The 27,290-nt window shown below is 43.3% G+C and overlaps 2 protein-coding genes across 8 annotated transcripts in view; one reads left to right on the top strand and one right to left on the bottom strand.

Moving 5' to 3' along the window:
- The window catches only part of DUSP16 (dual specificity phosphatase 16), a 65,824-nt gene extending 44,333 nt beyond the window's left edge, over positions 1-21,491 (top strand). For all 6 annotated transcript variants that reach the window (XM_077783271.2, XM_021535108.4, XM_085568170.1 and 3 more), the window contains 4 exons: positions 4,898-5,061; positions 9,937-10,096; positions 10,781-10,904; positions 15,697-21,491. In XM_077783271.2, coding sequence (XP_077639397.1) covers positions 4,898-5,061; positions 9,937-10,096; positions 10,781-10,904; positions 15,697-16,846 — 1,598 coding nt within the window. In that variant the 3' untranslated portion in view covers positions 16,847-21,491. The remainder of the gene's footprint in view (positions 1-4,897; positions 5,062-9,936; positions 10,097-10,780; positions 10,905-15,696) is intronic.
- Positions 15,421-27,290, bottom strand: part of BORCS5 (BLOC-1 related complex subunit 5) — an 84,705-nt gene continuing 72,835 nt past the window's right edge. Inside the window, exon 4 of one of the 2 annotated variants that reach the window (XM_021535111.3) lies at positions 15,421-25,565. In XM_021535111.3, the coding sequence (XP_021390786.1) occupies positions 25,335-25,565 (231 nt within the window). In that variant the 3' untranslated portion in view covers positions 15,421-25,334. The remainder of the gene's footprint in view (positions 25,566-27,290) is intronic. The other variant, XM_085568182.1, reaches the window with a different exon arrangement.

Here is a 27,290-nt window from a genome sequence, read left to right as displayed (position 1 = left end):
CTTTACAAAGAAATAATTCAAAATCCTCATGGCACAAATGCAATGTCAGCTTGTTTCTACATTTTTAACTATTAGGATTTGTATATGCATGGAGCTGTCACCTTTGTAGGAGTTGTCTCCGTACTTGGATGGAGAGTTACACAGAAAAAACAAGTCAGACCTAATGTTTATGTCCCCTCTTTTCATCTTTCCCTTTCCTTGCAGAGATGTGGAAACTCAGAGTTGCACCTCAGCTGTTGCCCTTCAGTTTCACACCCAAACTTAACCTACTTTATCTCTGAAGCAGAGTCAGATCTCTCTTCCTTTGTCTGCTTTGTCAGTGCACGTGCCTGATTAGCAAGAGCTGTTCTCTCTAGATAATTAAGGATAAAAATTCTGGTGCACATATCTGTAATTGATGATGAAAAGGAACTTGACTGTTTCAAGAATTGGCTGTTTCAACAGTAATGTTATGAGCAACTATAAAGAGATATAAAGAGATAGTAGGATTGCCTCCTGATGATTTTTTTTTTTTTTTTAGAAAATATGTTAGGAATGTGTTTCTACATTTTAGAAATACATGTAATACATGTAAGTTGAGAGATAGGATGGATGTATGAGGGAGCATCTGTGGTCTGTGGTGTGAATGAAGACCATTTTGAAAACTGATTTTGTAGTAACTGATGCTTCTGATTAACCTTTTTGCTCTTCCCTGGGCCCCATCAGTACTAAGTTTGTTCCCTGTGGATTTGTCTTGTCTAATTATGGTCACATGTCTGAATGGTTTGACATCCCATTGAAGGAAATATAAAGACCAGGAGGAGGAAGAGAAACCACTGTAACATGGAATGAACATAAGAATGTCCTGTTATGGTGTCATTTAACTGGAAAGGTTTTATTAAATATTGGATAAATACAATGAAATATGACTGCACTTCACACCTTTTTACTAAGTGTCCAATCAAGACCATTGGGGCATAGCTGATCCTTCATTTGCAAACCTGTAGAATGTTTTGCAGAGCTCTGTCCATGATTGCAGCAGGGCAGCTGACAGCACTGAAATGCTCCTGCTCTGTTTCCACAGAACACAGAGAAATGAGCTGCTGCAACTGCTTGTGCTTCCCAGGAGTCATTCCTCTGGATTAATTTATGATTTGTGTTTAGTGGTAGTTAAACTAAGTAATCACAAGGATCTGGAGGGATTCCATTCCCTCACTGAAAGGAAACTCTTCCCAAATCAACAATATATCTCTATCATTTGTTGCCTCCTGATCCCATATTCTTTACCTGCCTCTTCCTGTTTCCAGCAAAGTTAATTTGGAATGCTGTTTATATAAGGATTTACACAGTGAATCTATAAGGAGGAATAACTTTTACCACAGAATTTTGCTGAAACCTTTTTCATCTGTTCTGGGTTTGGCCCTGTTTTGTTTCCTGAGTTGGCTGAGAAGGGAGCTGACACTTCTGATACCAAGATTCCCTTAGAGATAATACCTTTATGATCCCAGTTGTAGTTTGGGAAGGCTTGATCAAAGGGAAGTCTATAGTCACCACTTTGCAGAACCATAGCAACAGGCCAATCAAGTAGTTTACTGGATCTTGACAGATTTCTGCTAATGGATGTGGAGGCTTGTAAGCAAGAAAGATTTTGCTGTAAGGGCTGGAAGGTGTTGGGTTGTCTGCCGCGAACAAGGGCTGCAAAACCAGAGAGCTTTTGGCACCTTGACAAGTTTTTTAGAGACATCCTGTTGAATGTCAAGAGAGCTGTTTCAGCTCAGCATACCACTAAGAATATGGAAAACCTGTGTGGTTCAGAGCTATTGAGGAGAGAATATTTTGGACTTATTTGTCAGTCATGTATTTCCAAGGCCCAGTGACATTTGTCAAATAATTCAGTGAAACTCTATTAATCCAGCAGCTCTGTTAGTGATGTGTGGATTTTTGCTTTCCACCCCTCCATAGTTTCAACATGCTCTTGCAATTCATGTAAGGCTGAAGCAGTGGTGGAACGAAGGGTGTTATTAAAACCTAGCTCGAAAAGAAAAATGTATTTTCTCTAATTAAAACAAACTGTACAGTGTTGCTAATGTCCCTGTTCCAACTGAGGTAGGTAATGAGATTTAAAGGAAAAAAAATTGCCTTCTTGCAAAGATCATCCCCAAATTACGGAATTTGAAACAAAACCTGTCCCATTTTTCTTTTAAGGCTCAATTTTCTGTTCTGCATTCCTATAGATTAAATTAATTTTCCAAGTATTCAAGATTTATTTTTTGAAAACTGCTTCATTTGCAGCAGAAGTGTACAGGTGGTCTGAGTGCTCAAAACACTTTCCTCATAAGAGGCTCCTCATGTAGACTGGTCATAGAATTCATTTGGGGAGCCACCATCTGTGTTAGAAAAGAGAGACATTTAAAATAAATCCATTTTCTCTATACATTTTTAGGTGCTGAGGGTTTTTTAAATACATTTCCCTATGTATTTTTAAAATATGTATATTTTTTAAGTTAGTGCAAGCAAATAGTGGTGAGTACAGTTCTTTTGAACAGAAATGAGTCTCATAATGCCGTGACAGCTCAGTGATCATACATGTAGATGCTGTTGTTCCAGATCCCTGACAGTTTGTGGCACTTAAAGAAATTGGTATTTAAGCAGGATGCATATGTGAGTGTGTTTTCTTGGTTTGGGATTTGCTTGCTTGTGGGCTTTTAAAGCAATTTTTCCATACACATTGACCTAGAATGGGTTTTTCATATTGGGAAGTGCCATAAATCAAGGCCAGATTCATTGAAAAGGTACTAACCTTTTGAAAACCTGGTCATAGAGGATGGCAGGGAAGACAGCTTAATATTTGAAACAAATCATTGGGTTTGTGCTTTCTCAAATCAGTTCAGTACAGATACTGACACCAGGTTAAATTATACTCAGAGGAAAGGAGGTTCACTTGGTGCACATACAAAGGCAGGCAGTATAATATCAGACTTGAAAGATTTGAGGGTTTTGTAAGTGTAATTCATGTTGTAAAGATCCCGAAGCAACATGTTACTAGGAACGCATGAGTAGAAAAGAAGAAACATGATTTTGAAAGGATGAACACTATAGAGGAAGTATTGAAGAATCTAATTTTGAATCATTTAAATTGGCCTTGATAGAGTCCTGGAATAAAAATAAAAAGAGTGCGCCTTATCGTAGGATGACAGAGCATGGGTTCCATCTCCACAAAATCTCAGGTATTTTGCACATTAGCTTCCTGCTCAATTTCTTGCCACAGGTTTGACACAGAAATGAGACCAATCACTAGGTAATTGGGAAGACCTTTCTTGCTGAACTCTTCCTATGTAGTCTTTTGCAAAGATAGCAGAGATGTAAGATCCTTGCTTCTGCAGCTTCTTTGTAAGGACTTCCCTATTTCCAGCCATGTCAGTGAGAGGATCCACAAAGCGGCCAACAATGCTCCCAGAAAATAAAGGGTAAGCAAATAAAACCAAGGCAAGTACTTGATTTACTCTTCTTCACTACCCTCTCAAATAACCACTTAAATTCAATCTCAGAGGTATATACTGCCTATAAATTCAAGGAATACTTCCTGTAACAGAAAGGAAAACACTGGGCCATACAGAAGAAAATTTAGCAAGAATGTGAGAGAATTGTTTTGCAAACTCTTCCTCTCATTTGATGGAACAAGCAGGATCTATGTTCCTGATAGGCAGTGCCTTAGCTTGTCTCACAAAATAGTCAAGTTATTTATTTTATTTGTTTATTTATTTATTTCTTCAGGAGACTAAGCAGGAAATAATTCATAAAATGTTAGCTCTAGAATCTGTTTGCTGGCTTTTTTTTTTTATTATTAGACAAAATGGCTTGTTACACACTATTGCCTTGGTATTTCAATATTTACTAGTGGTGCAGATTTTAAAGTCTAAAGAATAGTCATAATTCAGGAAATGGTAATGCAAGCCCTGGAAAAACAGTACATTAGTTTATTTCTGAGTAATTTTAATTCACGTCTTCAAACTGTAATCACAGTGAACATAGCATTTGGCAGATTGAGCATGTCAGTGCTTCAATTCTTTGATGATAAAAAGGTGCTCTGTTCTGAACAGGTTATAATTACTCTTCTTTCAGTTAAATCTCTGCTCATCTGAGAGGAAAGAGCTGGGGATTTTCACTGTGCTCTGCAAGTCTTCCCTCTGCTTCACTTCCCCCACTTGAGAGGGAGAAGCCTTGGCTTGGTGTGGTTTTGAAAGATGAAACTTCTTCCAGTGTCCTGGATGAAATACATTAATTGTGGAGTGGCACACAAAATAGTTGCAGGATTTTAATTAGTACTGTAGGATTTTAATTAGTAATGTAGGATTATAAAAGTAAGCATTACCAAATGCATATTAATGCTTTTATCAAATGGAGTAAATATGTCTTTTTCTTAATGAGCTCTCAGTATAAAGGTGATATGGGAGAAGGAAGTGTCTAGAAAGCATTTTTCTAGGGTGGAGACTAAAAGGTGTGCCAGCTTATGGTGTGATAGGTGCTGTGCCGTGCCTGTTTTTCTGAAGAAACATTTCTACATATTAAGAACAGGAAGAAGCATCAAAAACATCTGAGAAGTATAGGGAGATAAAAAAATATTCCAGGCAGAATAGGAATACGTAGCCAGGCCTTGGCTGCTGATGTATGGTTCCACAGAAAGATGTGTATTTCTTCTCATATTCTAGGGAGTGAAAAACCAGTGATTACTGTGTTTCCCATTTTGTCTGGAGAACCACAAAGCTGACGTAAGGAAAGGCACATGTACAGCTTCTCTGCCAAGGCTTTCCTTCTGCCCCTCAGTGCCTCCCCATCTCCCACGCTAAATGCTGCTCTCCCAGAACTGGCACAGGCACCACCACATTTGTAGATTAAATACCTGCTCTTCTTCTCACAGGTGGATTTGCTGAGTTTTCCAGCTCTTTCCCTGGTCTCTGTGAAGGAAAATCCACACTCATCCCTACTTGCATTTCTCAACCCTGCTTACCTATTTCCAACACTGGCCCAACTAGAATTCTGCCTCATCTCTACCTTGGGTGTCAGAGAGATGTCCTCAACAAGGTGAGCATTCTGGGTGCCATGTGGGTCACTGGAAGGAGTATATGATCTCCAGGGATCTTCCATCATGGGGTGTCATTACAGCTGTGAAACAGCAGCAGTGGAGGCCTGGATCCTGCACAGGGCCTTTGGGGAGAGCAAGGAAGATGACTGACTAGGCTGACACATGGCAAGAAATCTGGGAAATAAAAAACCTTCAAAAGCAGAGGGACAGAAAGAAAAATAAAAAAAAGCAGGGACAAGTAGCAAAGTGCTGTCTCTGTTAGGACAATCCAGAAGCTGGTAAGTGGCTACATTTGCAGGTTCTAGGTTAATGTCCTTGCTGGGACTACTTAGGACAGGAAGTCAGCTTTCTGCTAAGATTAAAATAGCTCTCTTCTATTCAAATCCAGATTTTAAAATAATTGCTGAAAAATTCTAGTAAGATTCTCCAAATTTAAGATATAGCTGTATACTGACCTTATTTTTGCCTTCAAGTGCTGTGAGTTCTCATGATTCCTTCCATTCACTAGACATACCAATTTCTCTGGAATTGAATAATCTCAAAAATATCTGCAAGAAACTCCTAATTAGCACTACAAATCAACCTGATGAACTAAAGATGTGGATTTTCATAAGGTTTTATCAAGATGAGCTTATAGTTTCATAATATTTATAAGCTTATCTCCTAGTGCCTGAGTAGGGAAATGCTTCTGTTGTTGCAGTACAATCTGTATTCATGACCTTTTCAGAATAGTAGTGCTATTTACTGTTAATACCTCTACTGATAATGCTTTATTTAGGAAAGATGTGCAGCCACAAATGCTTGATTTCTATCCTTTAGCAAAACTAATGTTTCATTTAGGGAAGTCTTAGGAGAATTTTAGTATTTTTTGCAGATTTCTTTCTAAATGTTTAATTCTGAAAACATTCTTTTTTTTTTTTTTTTGCAGTCTTGAAATGCTAAAAACCCCCTAAGAGCTCTAAAGGAAAAGTTTGCTCATTTTGGGTCTCAGTGTGCTACATTGTGGTTATTTTCCTGTGATAGACTGGTGGCATTGCAAGACAGTATTTATTTTTACAGAAGATCTTCCTTGCTCTTTGTGAAAGAGAGGAAAATTGCATTCTAACCTATATAGGAGTGACAATGTCCTTTTTGAAAATTAACGTGACAGAAAGCAATCTGTAGTGTGGTTATGGGCCTGAAGGAGCTTCCTTCTTACACTTCATGGCTTGTGAGAGTATTTAACATGTATAACTTTCTGCCTTTCCACTTGCATAACTATTCTTTTCTTCCAGACCTGGATTTTATTTCCTGGAACAAAATAAGATTTTAAGGTGCTATTAATTTTCAGATTAAACAAGTCATAAAATGTAAATAAGCTTACAAAAAGAGCATTTACCTTCTTTTCACAGAGTTGTTAGTATTAGGATTTCTGAATCTTCCTCCCATTGTAATTCACTTTTTCCTCTTGGGTGCCTTACAATGAGGGCACTGTTATGGTTATTACACTGGAGTATGTCACAGTGGGAATGATTGATTATTCAGTTATGCTTCAGAAGGAAGCATAACTTCTTTCTTTAGCCTCAGTCTAAAAGACAAGTACTAATATTGTGGGGTGGTTTTCTTGGCTTGTAGATTTCAGACTGGACGTCTGCAGCCTTCTTATTCCATAATCTTGTTGAATAACCAATCCTACCCCAAAAAACTGGTATAACTGTGATGGCTGGACTGTGCAGCTCATTAATGGTTTTGTTTTAAAAGAAATAATAAGGTTTTCTATTCTTCCCAATTCATCACCCCCCCTTAGCTATGTTTGTAACAAACCTGACTGTGGCAGTCCATTTATTAGTCAACCTTCACCTCCCCCCTCTTCATACCTGGGAATTCAGGACCCTGCATGTGCCTTGTGGATATTCCAGTTGCTCCTCGCTCTCCTTCAAGCAGTGACAACAGTCAGTGAGCTGTTTAGAGTCAGTATTTCAGCCCAGTGACCTAAAGCCAGTAATTGTTTCCCAGGATTTGCTGCTGAAGAGCTCTGGGATCCTGGAAGCTGGGTCACAGATCCAAAATCCAATGGAGACGTTCTGGGCTGGATAGGCAGGTGTCCAGTCTGTTTGGGTGTAAGTTGAAGGCTACCCCTGACCAAGTCCCAAAGGGTAACCCCTAGTTGGCTGGTCGACACATGCCTGGATAGTGTAAATTAAAATCCCCACCAGAAAGATGGAAGCACTCTTGAGCTGCTGGAATCCAAGCAGGTTTATTGAGGATTGAGCGAAGGAACAGGGAGGCAGAAATAGGAGCAGAGTAACAACCACAGTCAGGGGAGGCAAGCTCTGAGAATCACCAGGGAAAGAGGAGGCCAGAGTATATAACTGGGAAAGTGAAGGCATGGCTAGGGTAAAAAAGACCCAATGGGAAGAGGGTGTAAGGGAGGAGCAGGGATGGGATGGCATAAACTAGGTCAATGAGGGAAAAGGGAAGGAGTGGTTTACAGATGGAACCATGGGAAGCAATGAGAATGGAGAACTTTCCAGAACTTGGGGAGATGACAACCACAAGCTGACAGATGATGGGCATGTGCTCATTTGCACTGGGGGGCAGAGGACTCTGGGGAAATGCCTTATCTTAAAGTACTGTAGTTTCCCATGGCAGTTTCCCACTGTCTTCCCCATGGGCACATCCCACAGGGGATGTTGGGTATCAGGGTCTCCCTAGCACATTTAAGATACCAGGAGTCCAATTAGTGCCGTGTGCTAGGAATCCCATTCCCACTACCTCTCCTGTCTGGATAATTCCCAATGTCCCCATATTTCCTACAGCGCTCCTGCTTTTAGGCATGTCAGCGTGTGAGAGTGAAATCCAGGCAACGAAGATGCGGCAGCAGCAGCTGTGGAAGGCATGCAGGGCTAGAGGGAGCTGGGTGCTTCAGCTGGGGGACATGAAGGAAGGGAGAGGGGCAAACAGGGACATACTAGAATTTGTTGATAAGAAGCTGAGCTACACTGGGAGTCTGACCCAGGAAATCAGCAAGGCAAGAAGCACTAATGCTGAGAACTTACTTTGACAGACACAGCCCTTTTCCTTTATTTCTTTTTTTTTTTTTTTTTTTGTTTGGTTTTTTTTTTTGACCATTGCTGAAAATAATATTTCTGATTATTTTCTTTGCAAGGAATTGTCCATCTTCTGCTCCCCTTGGATGGGTGTGTTCATGACATAATGCATATCCATTGGTTTAATGTGCCCACATCTCCAGCCTCTGCATGTGCTGATGTGAGGGACTTCAGATGAGAGGTTGGAGGAGCAGTTCATTTTGCTCCAGGCAACAAAAATCAGCTCCCTAGCAGAAATTCATGTAAATTCCATGTTTACAACCACTACTGGCTGGACTTTGTGCACTTTCCTCTGAAGTGACTGAAGTAGATTCACTTCTTCCCTGCAGCTCTTGCCTCTCACTCAGCATTTAATTTATGCATGTGTGTGTTCATCCCTTCTACACACGCTGTGCCATGTGTGTGGGGTACTGGTGCTCAACATCACATGTTAGACTGCTCTGACTGAAGAGTTCTGGCTCTTCTGCTAAATAAGCATATCCCTGTTTCTCCTCACTTAAAGATCTCTATGCTTGCAGAAGGAATCTGGGGAAGAGTCAACCATTTGGCTTTGTGACTTTGTATTCTTCTACTTGTAGATCTCCAGATGAAATCAGCAGTGTAAGAATTCCTTCATTCTGCCACTCCTATGGATTGACAAACTTTATTATATATCTGCTATAAAAGAAAAAGGATTAAAACCAGATTTTGGGTTGTCTTCTTTGTCTTAGTGTTTATTTTGAGATAACAGTTTGCATAGAGATCTGGCCGAAAGCTCCCCAGTGTTTATATTCAGTGTAAGTAATGTCCAAGCCTAGTATTGCATGTCACTTACTGCCAGATCCTCTCTGAACCATGGCAGTTTGATAAGCATTACTCTAACAGGCTAAATTGCTTTTCTGTATCAAGATGCTTCCTTGGAGGAGACTGGATGGCTTGTGGTGGAGCCATCTCTACTTTTCCAGTACTTCTTCCATATCTTTTTGTCCTAAGGTGCCCACTGCATCACAAACTATTTTGCACAACTCTTAATACCATACATATGGAAAGATGTAGAAAAGAGATGCCTCTCTTTTATTTCAATCATGAAAAGTGACTTACTTAAAATCCCGGTTGACTCTTAAATGTATACTGAGTGTCTTTGCTTGTTCCTGTGACATTTCTCTGAGAGGCAAGAGGCCTAGAGACTGAAAACTGAAATTGTACATCACAGAGCAGGACTCCTTGTAAAATGCCACTCAGTGCTGTGTGGAAATGGTTTAATTCAAGATCTTAATCTCTTTCCTTGACATTTTGAGAGAGTTTTGCACATTACCTCAGAAACAAAAAACTCCTGGACTTGAGAGGTGACTGCAGGAGGCATCCATTTAATTTCCTATTTCCCACCAATATCTGTGATACTGGGGCAATTTCAGTCCTAGATATGTGATCTGGAATACACATATTCAGGTCAGCAAACTGCATGTGGGAAGTGTTTGTTATCAGCTTGCATGCTGAGATTTTAAATAAAAGTAGCAAAAAGTTCATTCTCTTGGAAGTGATGCTTCAGAGTAGCAGAAGGTATTCTACCATTACTTTTAACTTTGTTTATATGGGATTTGCAGGCCATATGTTATTTGGACACACTAGATGTCTCATTAGAAGTTGTCAAGAGAATTCCAAGCTGAGAAGTTGTCTTTTTCCTAGAAGAATGTCCCTTACACAGCTAGAGCAATTCCAACATAAATTTCAGTTTGGTCTTTAGCTTTGTAATATGCCAAAGGAACCATTTGACTTTTTTAGGCTTAATCTTCCTCTCTTTCCTAGGAGCTGATGCAGCAGAACGACATTGGCTACGTCCTGAATGCCAGCAATACTTGTCCAAAGCCTGATTTTATTCCAGAATCCCATTTCCTCAGAGTGCCTGTGAATGACAGCTTTTGTGAGAAAATTTTGCCTTGGTTGGATAAATCAGTCGATTTTATAGGTGAGTAGAAAATTTTAATTCTTTCTCTCAAACAGTGTTTGGGTTTCTCTGTGTGTCTGCTGTGCTGTTTTGGTTGGAGAAGCCCTGAGTTCTTTCAGGGTAGTGTGAAAATACCGTCAGGATCTATGGACATGATCAGCATCACTTCATAAGTACAGGAACAAAAAGTGGGGAGATTCTGCCACTGCATGTTCCTGCATTACAGAACAAAGACACTTCAGAGATGCTTTCAGGCAGCCTCGTAGATGCCTGATGTACGTCTGTAGAGAGTGGATTAGAAATTTGGACATAGAACTTCTGCCTTTACCTTTGGGAAGTGAACTGGCCATATTTGAAGTAGCCAAGTTATTCCATCGTGAATGCTTGCTTTTTACTTGTATATAAAATTAGAAACAATCATCTTTCCTAGACATCTAAGTACAGCTGTTTATGTGCACATTAAAATGAGCTATGCTGTGACTGCAGGATATTTCCTGTGTGTAGTCATGCTTTTCTATACTTAATGCTTACTACACAGTGCTAGACGAAATGAGTGAGTTTTGTTTCAAGCTTCCATGAGATTTGCAATTAGCAGTTCAATTGGAAGCTTTGAGTAATTTTCAATAACACTGGTTTCTTTAAAAACTTTTTATCCTGGTATGATACTGCTGAGTTTGACAGTTGCCAATTTCTTTTGCCATGTAGAAAAAGCAAAAGCATCCAATGGCCGTGTGTTGGTGCACTGTTTAGCTGGGATATCTCGCTCTGCCACAATTGCCATTGCATACATCATGAAAAGAATGGATATGTCCTTGGATGAAGCTTACAGGTAGGGACGAATCTTCCCTTCCTACTAACTCTTGTGCCCGTTGTTTTAAGCATAGGTTTCCTTCAGAAACAAATTAATGCTATTGAATAGATATCACACAGCTAATATTAATTGCCCACTTCAGAATGATCTTGGATCTAAGCAGGCATGGAATGTAAACTGCCTATTCAATGTACGTGTCTTGTCCTGCTTCTGGCCAGGACGGAGTCAATTTCTGCAGTGGCCAGGAGAGGCATGGCCAGGACCTGGAGGTTATTCTGTGCCACCTCCTGTCACTGCTGGGAGCAGGGGAAGAGTCCCTTCTGAGGCTGGGTCAGGTGCTCTGGGGCTTCCACATGGTGTGAATAATTTGGCTCTTTCTCACACCCTCTGTCATTACTAAGGTGCTGTTACTGTTCATTTTCTAATCTCATCACTGTTTTCAGTAAATTGTTCTTATGTCAGCCTATGTCCCTCCAATTCTCCTCTCCATCCTGCTGAAGAGGAGTAGTGCATGGTTTGGGAGTGTTTTGGTGGGAGCATGACTCCTGAACCACAGCTGTTGTGTACAAACACACACATGTAACAGCATCTTGTGAGCCACAGGAACAGCAGAATGGTCAGGGTTGAGGAGAGAACTGAGGGTATTTAGAGCCACACTTAGGACAAATGGATCTGGATCTGTCTCCTGCAGTTTGGTAGTTCTCACAAAGAACTGCCTGAAAGTGAAATGCCCAGGAATGGAGAAAGCTTCTTTGTTGCTCTTTGTTCTGGTTTGAAAGTAAAACTAGTGAGAGACTCCAAGTCAGAAATACAATTTATTGGGAAAAGGGGAAAAGGACAAAAATACATGCAATAATACAAAGGGAAAGGCTACTGACAAAGTCAGAATACAACCTGGCCAGCGTGCTGGTAGCAGTCCGAATTGGAGTAGCTGCAGTCCTCTTGGGATGGCAGATGTAGTTGCTGTGTCTTCTCAGAGAACCTGTGGAAAGGCTCTCCTCTGTCTAGAAATCTCTGCTTTTATCCAGGTGGGAATGCCTAGCTCTTCCCTTTGGGCAGAGCATCTCACAATGGGTCATGAGTCACAAGGTGTGTCCTTAATCACCTCCTCCTCCTGGACAGTGTTATCTCTGAGTCATGTGGCCAGGCATTGATGGGGCCATTAACAGCAGATAAGGAAAACTGCCCTAAGGCACCTCTTACTCAGATGGTAATTGGAAAACGTTTTTTTTTTAAATCTTGGACACTCTTGAAGTCAACCAAAAATCCTGCGAGAAAGCATTTTGAAGTATCACTTCATTGGGCATTTGGTAATATTTGTGGAGACCCCCTTCCTTTTCCTCCTTTACAGATACCATTTTTTCTCTACTTGGATTGTGAACACTTTCCTACCTGCCAGGTGTCTTGGTTAACTTCTGTATTTACTTTAAACCAACTACTTTGTTGTGTTATACAGAAAATGATTATTCTCTTTTTGATGGGCTCCCTGGCACTGAAGCGATATGCGGAATAAATAAATAGACTCCACAACCTGGGGTAGTTATGAAGTGGATATGTTTTGCCAGCGCCTGGCACAAGTGTGATAGCTCTTCTAAAACTTGTGCCCTGAGCCGAGCCTCAGTCTGACCCACACTTTCATTCAGAAAGGTGCACAACTTTTCATGCATATTCAACCCCTGGCCCCGCCTGTCCTCGCCTCTCATGCCAAATAGGTCCACGCCCTTCTGGGCATGCGTGGTGGTCCTGCAGGGATCTGTGGTGGTCTCTTGAGGCTGAAGATTTTGGTCTTCCTCATGATTGAACTTTTGAACTGTTCCTCTCTGCACTATTGGTCTTTCAGTGCTTATCTGAGTACGTCTGTCAGTCTTGGTAGGCTTGAAGACAGGAAAGCTTCTTTGTCTGGGTTCTTTGCATTCTGAGGCATTGTTCTTTGTGCAATAAGCTTCAGAAATTTGCATTTTCTTATGCCCTTTTGTACTTATGGCAAGGGTTTCTTAAGTAAAAGGTTTAAATGCAACACATAACTCTACAAATGCTTAATTCATTTTGTTAACTTAAGTGAATTCCAAAAACCTCTATTTGAGCACAGCTAGTGCTTCACTGTAAGGAGTTATGCAGAACCAGTTTGAGCAATTGCCCTGGAGCAGGGGCAGAGGAGCCCCTTTGGAATCACCTTTGTGTGATTGCAAACCACCATCCCTAAAACAGGAATGAGGACAAAGAGATGAACACTGGATATTGCCATGTGGAGCATGATTTCCAAAGAAACGTTTCTTTTTAAATGGTTGAATGTTGTTACGTGTGCAGTGAAAAAACTGCATGTAAGAGGTCCCTGTGTTACAGCTCTCTCCTGCTATGTTTGGACACGTTTCATTACTAGAGCCTGCTGGTAGCTTGGTGTTGGGTAGGAATTTCAGCATGGAACAGGTTTGGTTAAGAAGTTAAAGCTCGTTTTTTCAGGTAGATAATAGACATGAATTACAGTCGATGTGGATAGATACTGTGCAAGGTGTGAGCTCAGTGAAAAAATCTTCTTGGTCTCAGGCTGTAGTGGCTGAGGGCAGAGCTGTAGAGAACTAAACATTGCTAAAATACACACACGTCAAGGAACTTCTTCAGGGAGTTTCTGAATTTCTCCATGAAATCTCTGTGTTCAATTCTAGCTTGTATCTTAATCAAAAGCATGAACAGAGTGTGAAGGATTAATCCCACTAAGTCTTTTTCTCTTAGGAGTGAGCAATTGCTGTGAAATTTAGATAATATTTAGTCATATTTCCTTTGATATGGCTCAGGGAGAATCATCTGCAGAACATTTGACTTATTGGTTCGGGATCTCTTGTTGGCCAAGCTAAAAAGGAAAATACTTTTCTTTGAATTAGTGGAAGTCATTAGATAAAATGTTTGTCTGACACTATTACAAAAAAATTAAAAGGTGATAATATTACTTGAAACCAAAGTAAAAGAAATAAACTTTTAAAACCTTTCGTATAATGGACTATTTAACAGAAATAAACATAAGAATTAAACATTATACATGTTTTCCAATTGGAAAAAAAAATCCATATTTTGAGATGAAAAACCCTGCAAAGCTTTAAAACTTGTCAGGGAATCTAGCATGCTTTCCCTACTCTTTTCATTTTTAAAAATTCTAGTTTTAAATCTGGGACTGCCCAATATTTTGGAGAGAGAGGAGAAAGTGGAGATGAGGAGAAAGTTGGAAGAACAGAGTGTTGGGGAGGCTACCACAACAAAGGCAGAAGGACTTTCCTTTAATAACTAACCCAAGTATAACAACTTTGACTGGAAAAAAAATGAACAAAGACTGTGAATTCCTGAGGAAAAATTGCTAAAAACCTTCACATCAAATGCAAAGAGGACAAACTACAGAATTTCTCCTGAGGAGACTCACTAGATTTCTCCATTTGCCAGTGTTACACTTCTTGGTGGAAGTCTCCACTATCAGCTTGTGCAATCTAAGATTCCAGGTCATAGTGTCAGCTTGACTACTCCTAGGATTGTTTGTTCTCTGGCAAATTTTAAAAAATAGTAATAAAAAATGCAAGTTTTGACATTTCTCATATGCTAGCATGTACACACATACCCAAGTACACCTTTCCATTTTTCTCACACAGCTTTTCATGACTGCACACTCATCTTCTGTACACTTCCCCAGACAGGTTTTATTTTTGATAGTATTTAATTTTCCCAGTGACACATTATATGTGTGTTTGTACTATATTCAGCTCCTCAAGGTTTCTGTCCTTGTTAATTCTCGTCATCTGGTTAAGCATAGTTCCAGGAATGTTTCTTAAAAAAAAAAAAAAATACAACCAGAACTGGAGGAGGAGGGATTTGGGCACCTCTGTTTTGCAGCCTGTTAAAAGCAAAGTACTTATTTATCTGTATTGCAAATCAGACAGGTAGGTGATAAGTATTTATATTTAACTTTGAGATAAATAATAGAAATAATGTGATACAAGTCTTTTGTACATTTAGTATCCTGGTTCAGCAAAACATTTTCCCTACCCATTTGCAGTGCATGTGTGGATTTGCACACCTGTGCCAGCCAGGCTGCTTCCTACAACACCCAAAAATACTCAAAATAGGTGAAATCTTTCAAAGATTTGGCAATTTTGTTTCCCTGTACTGCTGAAACCCTACAGGGGTTGAAAGAGGGTTTTTGTTTTAATGCTGCATTTCCACCTTTCTAGTTTTGGTCACCCCATTAGTGGTCAGTTATAGTGTGGGGCAGAAATCACTGGCATTTGCTGGACAAGGTCAGAATGTACTGGGGTCTTGCCTGTACCCCAAACAGGGTAGGCAGCGCAGTGGTGACATGAGAGAGGTGACAGAACATGTGATGTCACTGGAATGGTGGGGAAGGTGTCCACTCTTTGTAGCACATGGGAAGTGGTCTCTTGGCTAAAGCTCAAGTGCTGTTCATGCAAAACTCCAGGAGTTCTTTACTCTGGTCAGAAACCAAGGCAGCAAAGATCCCAGTGATGAAGTAAATACAGAAAATTACTCACTTAAATCACTTGTGGACATCATGAAGAGTTAAAATGTTTATTTCCCCGCACAATTTTTAGCCACCTTTAAACTATAGAGACAATTGAGAGCATGCAGCAAGTATCATTTTGCTTTAAACTGCCTTTTTATAACATCATCCTTGCATTACCTATGTTTGATTGAACCTTAGTCCCAGTTAAGTATAGGCTGTAGACATTCATAACGTTCAGTATAGGGTTATCTTATAACTGAGCAGCAGACTCTTGAATTAGTTCTCCCTTTGTTTGTCCCCTCTTACCAGGTTTGTGAAAGAAAAAAGGCCAACCATTTCTCCCAACTTCAACTTTCTGGGCCAGCTTTTGGACTTCGAGAAAAAGCTCAAGAACCAGAGCCGTCAGCCTAGCCACATCAGCAAGCTGAAACTCCTGCACCTGGAGAAGAGCAGCGAGCAGGTGCAGGTGCTGGAGGGAGGGCAGAGCAGCCTCTCCCCCCACCAGCTCTGCCTCTCCGCCGCCTCGGAGCTGCTGGAGCCCAAGCCAACAGGGGGTGGCCACCCGGCCCCGCTGGAGGACGGGCCGCTGGTGCAGGCCATCAACGGGCTGCACGTCTCCCTGGACAAGGTGGAAGACAGCAACCGGCTGAAGCGCTCCTTTTCCTTGGATATCAAATCCGTGTCCTACTCAGCGAGCAGCAGCTGCGTGACCGCATCGGTGCAGGGCTTCGCCTCCTCCGAGGACACGCTGGAGTACTACAAACACGCAGCTGTCCTGGAGGGCAGCAGCAAGCTGTGCCAGTTCTCCCCCGTGCAGGAGGTGTCGGAGCAGAGCCCAGGGAGCAGCCCCGACAAGGAAGAGACGGCCGGGCCGCGGGAGGCCCCGTGGCCGCTGGCCAGCCCGGCCTCACGGCCACACGCGGGCCGGGCGGGCGGCAGCGCAGCCGCGCCTCGGGCCCTGCTGTACCCCCTGCACCGCAGCGGCAGCATGGAGGACACCTACAGAACGAACTTCGTGCTCGGGCTCTCCACCAGCCAGCAGCACCTGGCCAAGTCTGCCACGGGGCTAGGCCTCAAGGGCTGGCACTCGGACATCCTGGCCCCGCAACCCTCGTCCCTCACCAACAGCTGGTATTTCGCCGCCGAGCCCTCGCATTTCTACTCGGCCTCGGCGATGTTCGGGGGCAGCCCTGCCTTCCCCGCCTGCAGCTGCGGCCAGCTGCCCTCGGGCTGCGAGCAGGCCAGCGCCGTGCGCCGCCGGGCCCGCCAGGCCGACCGCGGCGACTCCCGGCGCAGCTGGCACGAGGAGAGCTCCTTCGAGAAGCAGTTCAAGCGCAGGAGCTGCCAGATGGAGTTCGGGGAGAGCATCCTGTCAGACAACAGATCCAGAGAGGAACTGGGCAAAGTGGGCAGTCAGTCGAGTTTTTCAGGCAGCATGGAAATCATTGAAGTGTCCTGAGGGGCAAAGGCTCGTGTGACTGTGGCAGAGCTGCTCCCCCAGCGAGTAAGAGGTCCCTGTAAATCTGAAACTTTGGGTAAAAAGGTGGGGGGAGGGAAGAAACAGAGGCTTTGCTTTGAACCAGGGAAAAGGGTGGTACTGCAGGGAAGTGACCACAATCTCTGCACAAGGAGACCAAGGTTGCTGCTGGGCTTTTCTCTTCTCCTCTCCGGGAGAAGGGTAGAACATTTCACAGACATTTCCCTGTCAAAGGAAGCAATTCTGTGCAATGGATTGCCCATCCTTTTAGTGGCTTTTAACAAGGAAGCTCTCTTGGTGTCAAACCCTTTCTCTGGTTCCACTGAACCACGCTCCTGTCAGAACTAGTTTTGTTCTTCCCTCCCCATGCCTCACATCTTCACCAGTGCACCTTAGCCCTGACACTGAGCCAACCTCTGGAGGGAGACCTTTTTCCTATAAGAAAAGGAGACTGGAGGTGATTCCAAAGGCCATAGAGACTGGTTACAGCAAGGCTGGTCTGAACACACCCTTCAGACAAATGTAAATACTGGTGTAACTATTGTTCTAATGAATAGGCTTTAGGTGATTCGCTAGAGAGCTGCTTCAGAGAAAAAAAAACCCAGTACCTCAAAAACACATAAAATGTATGGCTGCCACATGCTGGTAGTAAGTTCATAAACAATGTGAACAAGTAATGACTGGGCTAGTTTAATTTTGTTTTTAAAGCTGTCCACGCACAAGTTTTAGTTGGCTCAGCAACAATTCTTAAAAGAAGATGAATGAACCATATTTAGGCCTGTTTCCCCTAGTCTTTTGATAAAGTATTTGTATTTTTGATATTGAGCTGACTTCTGGGAGAGGGGTAGCTGCTTTGGCTTCTAAGCTATAAAGGTATGGTTGATACCTAGAGCTACATGCAAGAGAAGTAGCTGGTACGAGTGGCCACAACACACTTTTACTGCCAATTAACAATTGCTGAAAAACAATTCAAATGTTTGGGTTTTTTTTAAGGTAAAAAATGAGCTGGGGCGGGCTTTTGTCCTTAACTGAGCAGTTCCAAGGTGTAACTGCAGATGCTCAAGGCTCTACCGCATTCTCACCCTCTGCACCCCAGAGCAGACACCTCCATCTCAAGGAGGTGTCACAGCCCTGGTTTCACAGGAGATGAGGCACAGCCGTTCTCATGTTTTTGACAACGACCCAGCTGCTTCCCCTCCCACCTTGGCTGCTGCTCACCTTGGGCTACATGTGCACATTGCCAGAGGTTTATGGTCAGCAAGGGATGGTACCAGAGCCACCGTGTAAAGCTTCATCCTTCCTGCCCCCAGGGCCTTCCCCAGCACCCCTCAGAACATTTGAGAGAAAACTATTTTTCTGTCCCATTTCAGTGTAGGCAGCTGAAAACTGTAGTAACAAATAATTAACCCTGGCCAACAGCTTTAAAAAAAAAATGTCAGCAGCAAACTGAAGCCCTAATTCAAGTCAGCAGCTTGGGTTATGTTTGGGTTTTTTTACTGTAAGTTTAGCTAGTTTGTAACTCAAATCTCAGGTTTTACTATATTGAAAAGTGGAGAAGATTTTTGTCATAGTTTTGTTTTGTGGCTAGGATGTGACTTTAATTTCCTACAATAGACCATTGAAAATAGCACTGAAAGCTACAGAATTGATTAACTTGATCCTAAAAAGTGCAAAAGGCACAGAGAGGAGGCACCAGGAGTCACTGAGCCCAGACACTCTTTGTGCTGTGTGTACAAGAGGCTGTACAAAGGGCCTGGGCAAGGGAGAGGCTGACATACCCTGGACACTGTGTCAGGTGCTGGCTGTTCATTGAACATGCTGCCACTTGTCTCTGTTTACATCTCCAGTGGAAGTGACTACATCACAACTTGTCTCTGTTTACATCTCCAGTGGAAGTGACTACATCACAACTATTTTTAGCTGTGTGTATATATGCTTATGTTAACAGTTGAACAGGGCTCCTCTCAGCCACAATTCGGGAAAAGCCCGTGACTTTGATTTAAACCAGTTAATGGGAGTTAACACATATCAATCGCTAGAGGCAAAAACAGATTCTCCCTGTTTTGTGCTCCCTCAGACATGTGTGTTCTCCCCTTCTTTGAATGTTTGGGGTTGGTTTGGTTGATTGCCTTTTGAAGAACTGAAATCTGGTCTTGTGGCTCTTCGTGATTCCCAGTGTGTTCTGGATGAATCCAAGGTGTAGGCTCAGTACTTATGGGGGCAGGTTCCCATAGGAGGAAGCCTTAACCCCATGTCCTCCTGCACAGGATGGTGCCCTGGCTCATACATGAACTAGAGTCCTGTCCCTGAACAATTGTGGAAATGGTTTGCAGAAGTCTGAAAAGCAAAGTGGAGGATGTGACAGGGAAAAATGTGTACACATTCAATATGAATATAACGTATGGCATTTGGTGTGTGGCATACTTGACATGTTTGGTGTATGGCAAGCTGGTGAAGTGGTTCAGAGAGATGTGAGTTTCTCATCTTGTTGTGTCATGAACATTACCTGTATGTTATGGAGAAATAAAATCAGAAATGGTACCTGTTTATACAGAAGGCTGAGGAAGGAGTTGTTGAGTGTTTTACCTGCAGCAGGACCTGTTCCCCCCAGCAGCCAGGAGAGCAGGGACCATGTCCTTTATGGGACACCCCCTTCCCTGCAGGTGTGTTCATGAATGACAGGGCTGGAGAAGCTTTAGATCACTTTTCACAAGCAGTGGTGATGTTACAGCACCAGTAACCATTTAGGGCTCTTACCAGTCCCTGATTACTCCCCTTCTTCTGCTCCATTGATGAACAGCAGTGGCACTTGTCTGCATTAACACCTTCCACTGTCTAATCCAGGTGTGAGTAACCTGTTCCTCAGGCAACTGGGGTGGTCTTGGTGAAGCAAGTATTTAAAATTGTTGAAGCTACCCAGAACAAACCCCACACTTTTTTCTTGCCTCCCTCCCATACAACTTATTTGAAGAATAATTTAATTACTCATTTAAATACTTGTTTTGACTGATACTCTCAGTCTTGAAAAATTCAGAGCAAGTTCTGCTCACTGAGATTGGAGCACAACCCCCCCACTACTGCTTCAGAGAATGGCACACACATATACAGCATAATTAGGATTAAAGAGGGCAGCCATAGTAATATTCTTAGGAGAAAGCTGCAAGTTTATTTAACAACATCTTCAAACTCGGGTGCAGTAAGAGCCTTTTGAGAATTTCAAAGCACAGTCCCAGAAAGGGAAATGCAAAATATTCAGCCTCTCTAAAAGAAAGAGCACAAGGAACAACCTGTATGAGTTTCTGTTCTTACCTTCCACAAACAAGATATAGGAGCTCCTAGAGAACAAAACATGAACCATGCAAATTCAATGGCATCATCAGCTGCTTAGCCTACACAACAGGTTGACATGACAATCTTCTATGACCCCACTCTAAAGTCCAATTCTGATTGCAGTAGCTCTGTTCCCTCAAATTCTGTTTTTTGAAGCATTCACTTCAGCTTTCACCACTCCTGCCTGCTTTGCAGGACTTGCTCTGCTCCTGCTCCTTCCATCTCTGGCCCTACCACCAGCCAGCTCTGGGAAAGAGACAGTTTAACTCCACCTCCAGTAAAAACCCAAGGGGCAACTGAAATCTGTCTCATGCATGTCACCAACACCTAATTTTAATTTCACTGCCTGGCATTACTGGGAAGAGGTCCCCAAGGTCACTGGGCTCCTGACCATCAAAGTGACATTCCTAAAATGAAGTGAACTGAAAACAGCAAAAACCTCCTCCCAGCAGGAATCAGGTAGCCCTGCTTTTGAGGGGGCTGGGGAGGATAAGAGTGTAGAAATGTGGTAATCAGGTGAACTACTGTCTTTACTAACTGTATTCATCAGCTAAGTGCTCAGTATGCTGTGATTCACAGCACAAGTTACAAACTTACTTCTGCCAGAAAGCGTGGGCATGAAAAACCCAGAACAAAGGAGACAGCACTAAGGTCCTAATAAGACTGTTACTTTTTAAATCCAAAATCACTGCAATTCAACCAAACTTACCTAGCCAGACATCTTAATTAGCCAGCCATACACCTAACTAGTCTATTTGTTATCAATCTGTGATAAAAGTAGTTATTCTAGCACTTTTAGACAGTAATATACACAATGTCACAATTACATTATACACACAAACCCACAACTGAGAATTCAGGTAGAACAGTGTTCCTAATACATCAGCTTTGCCTGGCAACAGCACTTGCCCTTTGAATGCTGCCTGCAAAGAACTTCTTGGCCCTCAGGTCCAAATGGTTGCTCTGAGGCAAACTGAAGTGTTTCTGCAGAAAAGCCTTGAGCTAATTCTGCACTTCCAAGAATATTAAGAGTCACCATAAACAGAAAAGGAAAGGGAGCTATTTCTTGCCTTCTGCAACACCCACACTCTGGGAAGGGGCTGCTTTCCTGGCATGTAATATGCTGCCAAACACTTCTGTTGCAAGGGATTGCTCACTTTGAGGAGTGGATTTCAGCTGCTGTTTCCAGGGACCCTCACCATACTCCACTGCTGTACAAAGCCAAAGTGTGACACTACAGGCAATGATGAGGCTGGGGCATCAGGCCATTAAAAAAAAAAACAAAAAAAACAAAAAACCCAAAACAAAACAGCAGCAAAATAAAAAGAACCCCTGTAAATCTCGCTCTTTATTTATTCAGTATCACCTGTGCAGGTGAGAGTTCATCACCACGTCCACTTTCCCAAGCATTCTATTCAAACTGGACATCAGTGCCAACCAGAACTGGGACAGCATAGGGGGAAAAAACCAACCAGCATTTATTTACATTCTAGGGATGTGTTTCCTCTCAATCCTATGGCAGAGGCAGCCCCAGGGCAGCTGAAATCAGCCAATTCCACATCACAGAGTAGTTGCAAAGTAAAGCTGAGATATGCCTGCACTGCCCAGACACCACGGTGGGAAGTGGGAATGAAGAATGAGCAATAAGACAATTGGAGAAAAAACACACTTGGAAAAGAGCCACACCAAAAGTTTTAATAATGGAGCTGTGGAACATGGAGCATGTAGGAAGCTGAACAGGGTAACCACCCATAAACCACGGAGTGCTCAGCCACAAGGCTGGCAATCAAAATACCGTCTGTCAGCTTGGGAACAGGAGGGATGTTACAGCAGTACCTCGGGAAACTACTGGCACACAGTCTTGAGAGAGGGGCTGACTCATGCAATCAATGGGCCTGTGAAAACATGTATTTCTACTCTTTTTGAAAAAGCTTGAAGGAGGGAAAAACACTTTAAAATATTGAACGATATTTAAATATATTTAATTTAAAATACATCTATTTAAAAAATAAAGCAACAACAAAAATTCTTTTCTCTCCCCTTCAGCAGATCTTCACAGAAATTGCCCTGCAGGTAGGCTGGCACTTTAGCACCCTGTCAATGCATACAGTGACAAAAACAACAGGAAACCACAAAGCATACCTGCTCTGCATGGGCAGCACAGTGACCAGTGTGAGATACAAGGAGCACCAGTGGCAGCACAATAGGGGAGTTGCAACAGCAGAATCAGGGGAAGGGCCAGAGCAGCTCAGGGCAGAGGAGAACCAGAGCTCTAGGGACTCATCCTGCTCCCCAGCTTTTCACAAGATCATGTATCAAGCTTAGCCTGTACTCAGACCACACACCACCAGAAAGCAGAAAAGGGCAACAGTGTCTGGTTTCAGAGGAGCACACCAGATTATTCACTGTTCATAGCACTACATTTGTGGTAGAAGTAACAGCTGGAACATTCAATAAAGATAACTGAGGCCTCCTCCAAGAGTGTTTGGCTTGGAAAAGAAAATTCATGTGCAGAAAGGTGATTCCAGTGACATCTCCAAGCTCCTGCTAAACAGCGTGGGTGGGAAGCATCAGTCTTACTCTGAGTATCACTTGCATCTGAGCTGAATCTGAAAGCAGCATGTGGAGCAAAGTCAACAAAAAGCAGCCAAGCAACAAACAGCAGCTCAAGAAGATGTGGCAGGACACAGCTCCCCCTGCGCAAGAGGGCCAAAGACTTACAGTTCCTGAAGGCAGTGACAATATTTTAAATAAAACTGTAAACCATCATTCAAGGGCATTTAGAGGGTGCATGTTCTTACAGTACCCATATGAGAGACTACCACCTGTGGAATGAAGATGATGACATGTGAGTATTGGAAAAGGTTGGTCTCCACATTTCAGCTCTAATTTCTTTCTAGTTCAGTTACTATGCCTTCCACAACCTGCCCTTGCTGTTCAGGAAGCTCTTGTCTGTGAGGCCCAGCAGCACAGCCACAAGTTTAAAGAACAGTGTTCCTAGTTACGAAGCTTTTCTCCTATTCTCAGCCCAGTGCCTTTGTGTTTTCTGGCATATGAGGCAGGAACTGATTTGCAGTCTTCAGCTGGAAATACTATTCCTTTGCCCTCATTAGCACTGCAGGGAGCAATGCTTTGACTTGATACTTAATGGCCTGAGGCCAAATGTCTAAAAGCCTCAGAGAAGTATCTTACAGGAGAGAGCATCTGCCTTGATATCCAGTATTGGGATCTTCCCACTGGCGCAGGTTTCCAGCACACCAGGGTGTGGGACACTCATGATCCCATCTGGCAGACAGCTGAATGTTGCACATTTTAAACATCCAGACAGCATCATCTGGACAAAGAGGACAAAAATGGCTGCAGCCACTATTTAAAGCAGCTCAATATTCTTGTGTCTGATGGTGGGAGGCAGAGACACATTCCATGATGGAAACGAGGATCCACAAGGGCATGGCCATGACAAGCAGCTTTTCCTGGGTTAAGTCTCATGTAAGTTTTTAACAATCCAAGAGTAAAACATAGCAGAAAGCTTGGACAAGGATGGAATTCTGATGTTTTATGCTGGGCAACACACAGCATATACCTACAACTCTGTACAAGTCTGTAAAAACCTCTGAGTGGGAGCAGCAGGCAAGGAGACCTGCTGCCTTTGCTAAAAACCCTCCTGCTGAGTTCCCTGCCCTCCCTGAAGCAGTCAGTCCCACTTCTCAGGGCATCAATCCAGGGGGCTCCATTTCTACAGGAGTCTGCGTCTAGACAGTGTTCAGCAGGCCCTGGGATCCAACCACCACCGTGGTTCAGACACACATCTAAGTTGGCTGCATGATAAAAATTCATATTACGTGACCTTTGGGAATGCAAACAGCCTGCTGCTTCTTGCTACCAGGCAACAATTATTATAATCAAAAACCTACTACATTCTGATTTCCAAATGCTGAGAGACAACCTTTTGCTTAATAAATGCTCTTATGTACTAAGACATATTGAAGGAAGTTGCCTTTGGCAAATGACCCTACCTTGTGCTGTACTGGAAGCTGGGTTGTCCCTGACTGTCCTCACTGCTGGAACTGCACTCCTGACACACAACAACCCTTGTGGTTCATGGGCTTTTCAGTCTGGGCTCACCTGGCAGGAAGCAAGAACATCCTGTTGCCTTTGAAGCAAGTGGCTGAGAAGGGCCTCATGTCTTCAGTTGTTCAGCAGCATACCACCACCACCTCCTGGCACAAGGACAGCTAAACCAACACAAAGAGCCAAAGGACTTAGCAAATCTCTCCCTTCTACTCTCATGCACTTGAAGAAGCAGCTGCACTCCACTGGTAAAAAAGACAGCACCAAGGTAACTTGAGTGTCCCAATAAAAAAAGATATCCTGTGTCCAACTTTGAGATGCAAAGTGATTAGGTTGGTACCAGTGCCTATTAGAGGGACACAAAATGCCACTAGCTGGGGCATGGGGATATAGTCAGGGCAAGGAGGAGAGGAAAACTAAGCTTTGCTTTACATTAACAGACATACGTATCTAGAACAGTTACTCCTTTACAGCCTCATATATTAGTGAGCCCATAGAAACAGGAGCCTCAAGGACATGCCAAAACCCTGCCACGCAAACCACATTAATTATGATAATGGTCAGATTTTAGTAAGCCAGTTCCTGGCTCCCACACTTTCACCTATAAAACACATATTTCCAAGGCCCAGGGATCAGAAATACCTTCCAGTCATCTAGCTGTCTAAACCCCAATGGCACAAGAAACATGTTAGAGGGTTCGTCACACCCCATATCCCTTTCAATTTTTTTAGTAAAAAAATATATCAGATGAAAGGAAATTCCTCCTCTGTAAACCACTAGTCAGAGCAATGAAACAAATGTGTCTGCACAGGCGGTGTAGTGGCAGAGGAGACAGGAGGGCAAGAGGAGGGAGTTGAGAGAATGGTAAATCATCTCTTCCAGGGAGCCCCTGGATTCCTGGCTGTGTGGCTCCAGCAGCTCACGCCGCTCTCCCTGCAGTGCCCTAGCAGAGAGTCTAACAGCAGCGCTGCCTGCTCCCCACATCTGCCAACAGAGCCTGCTGGAAGCGCTTCTGTGCTGAACATGGAGCGTGGAAGGTAACGGGGTTGCGGGGGGAGCTGCCGGAGTGCTATGACCTCAGCTCCCGGTCAGGTTTCATGGAGAAGGGCTCCAGCTGCTCCCCCTCCGGCAGGAGGCTGTTCAGCCGCTCCATCAGAGGCACCGTCTGGTCGATGCCCATCTGGATTCGGCGCAGGATGGCAGACATCTCGTTGACCTTCTGGATCTGCTCTGCATACTTGGCGTACTTCTTCTGGCGCTCCTGCATGAGGCTGTAAAGAGTTTCCACAGAGAGGTCCATCTGTGTAAAAACAACAAGCACAGCAAGGCTCATTAGGCCAACTGTTGACACAGACCTTTCAGCACACTGTCCTTCCCAAAAGCAACCACCCCGGATGCTCCACTAACAGGAGGTAACAGACAAGTACAGAGGAACTCCTTGGAAGGAACATAACCAGTCTGTCATGGAATGGGATGATTCACAGTTGTATACCAGGGAAGACATATGATGACCTCAGTTCTCCACCCAGATACCTAAATATCTGATCAGAAAATTCTTCATTTGCAGGACTGCAAGCCAACAGGCGCTGCCAGGGTTTTCCCAATAAACTAACGAACACATCCTCCTAGTTATCCAAACCCAGAGGACCGTGGCCTCTGCCTACACCTAAACTATATTTTCACTGGAGATCATTCATTTGCCAGTGTTAAGCTTTACCACAGTTGCCAGTGCTAATTTTTCTCAGTTTAACCAGGTTACTCTGCAACTAAGCCATAGCTGTAATTACCATTGTCATCTGGAAAACTCCTGCCTTGAGAGAACCACAATGGATTGCCAGTGTATCTAATTTCCCTGAAACCCAAAAATAAGAGTGTTATAAGTGACCCCAGGAGAGACATTAAGAAAATTAGCCATGCAATTAAACATAGTCAGTACCCAAACATGGCTTGAGCATGATGACAATGACAGGAACTGCAGTGCTGTTCCTGCTATTGAGTGATGAAGACAGCCTTTATAATTCACAGCCCATTTTTCTGTTAAGCCAGACATACAATCTCCAGGCAGGATTCAGCCAGTAGCTGCCAGTACCTTACACACAAACCCAGTCAGATGGCTTCAGCTGTAAACTAAGATATGTACCACATGTTCCAAGAGCTTGGTTACAGGGTTGTTCGATGCCCTCAAGTGCACACTGGAAGCTTGGTTACTTTGGCTCACTGTAGCTGTACTAACAACCCCAGTGACTCCAGTGTACTGGCTCTTCCAACTGGGATGTCTTTGTGGAAAGTAGTTCCCTGTCTTGGGACTCAATACAAGCTCACAGTAGCTGAGAGTGAAGGGCAGGACAGGATGAGAGGACACACACTGAGCAGTTTTAGCCCACTGCAACCTCTTACCACTGGTTTCCCAAATCTTTCTCATCTAATTGCTCCCAGAGGAAGGAGGTCACTACTCACGATGAAGCAGCCTCAGGGAATCAATGCTGAAAAATGGTCTACCAAGAAGCACAGGTTCAAATAACCATTAACAGGTTCAAATCCCTCTCCTGAACTGTGTGACAGAGTCAACCCGTCCGGTGGAGGACAGTGACCATACCTGTCACCAGGGACAACACACATTTATCAGTGCAGTGCTAAGAAAACACAAGGTGCTGACCTGACCTGACTTACACAACACTGAACAGGCAGGTGCAATCCTGACGCTGTGTCCAGTACTGTGGGGTCTGCAGGGGAGAACCTGCAACAAGGGAGGACTGGATGGAAATGGTACAACACTGGAAGCCCCACTGAGGAGGGAGGGCAGCAGAGAGAATTCTGCCATCCCACGGGTGGCAGCAGGGTTTGACACTGGGGATAAACTGCTGTAGCTGTATGTGCTCGCAAATGTCCCTTTCAAGCCTTGGGGAAGAGGTCAAGTCAAAAATAGTCAGGCAAGAAATTATTTTATTGAGAAACCTAAGTTACAAACAGCATTGAAAACAAACACACAACTTTCTGCTGAATTTTCATGGGAATTAGGGGGCAT

This window comes from Lonchura striata, chromosome 1A (genome assembly GCF_050655825.1).
Source record: "Lonchura striata isolate lonStrDom1 chromosome 1A, ASM5065582v1, whole genome shotgun sequence".
In the NCBI taxonomy this organism is placed as follows: domain Eukaryota; kingdom Metazoa; phylum Chordata; class Aves; order Passeriformes; family Estrildidae; genus Lonchura; species Lonchura striata.
Note: the sequence above shows the minus strand (reverse complement) of the source record. Positions and strands in the feature narration are given on the sequence as shown.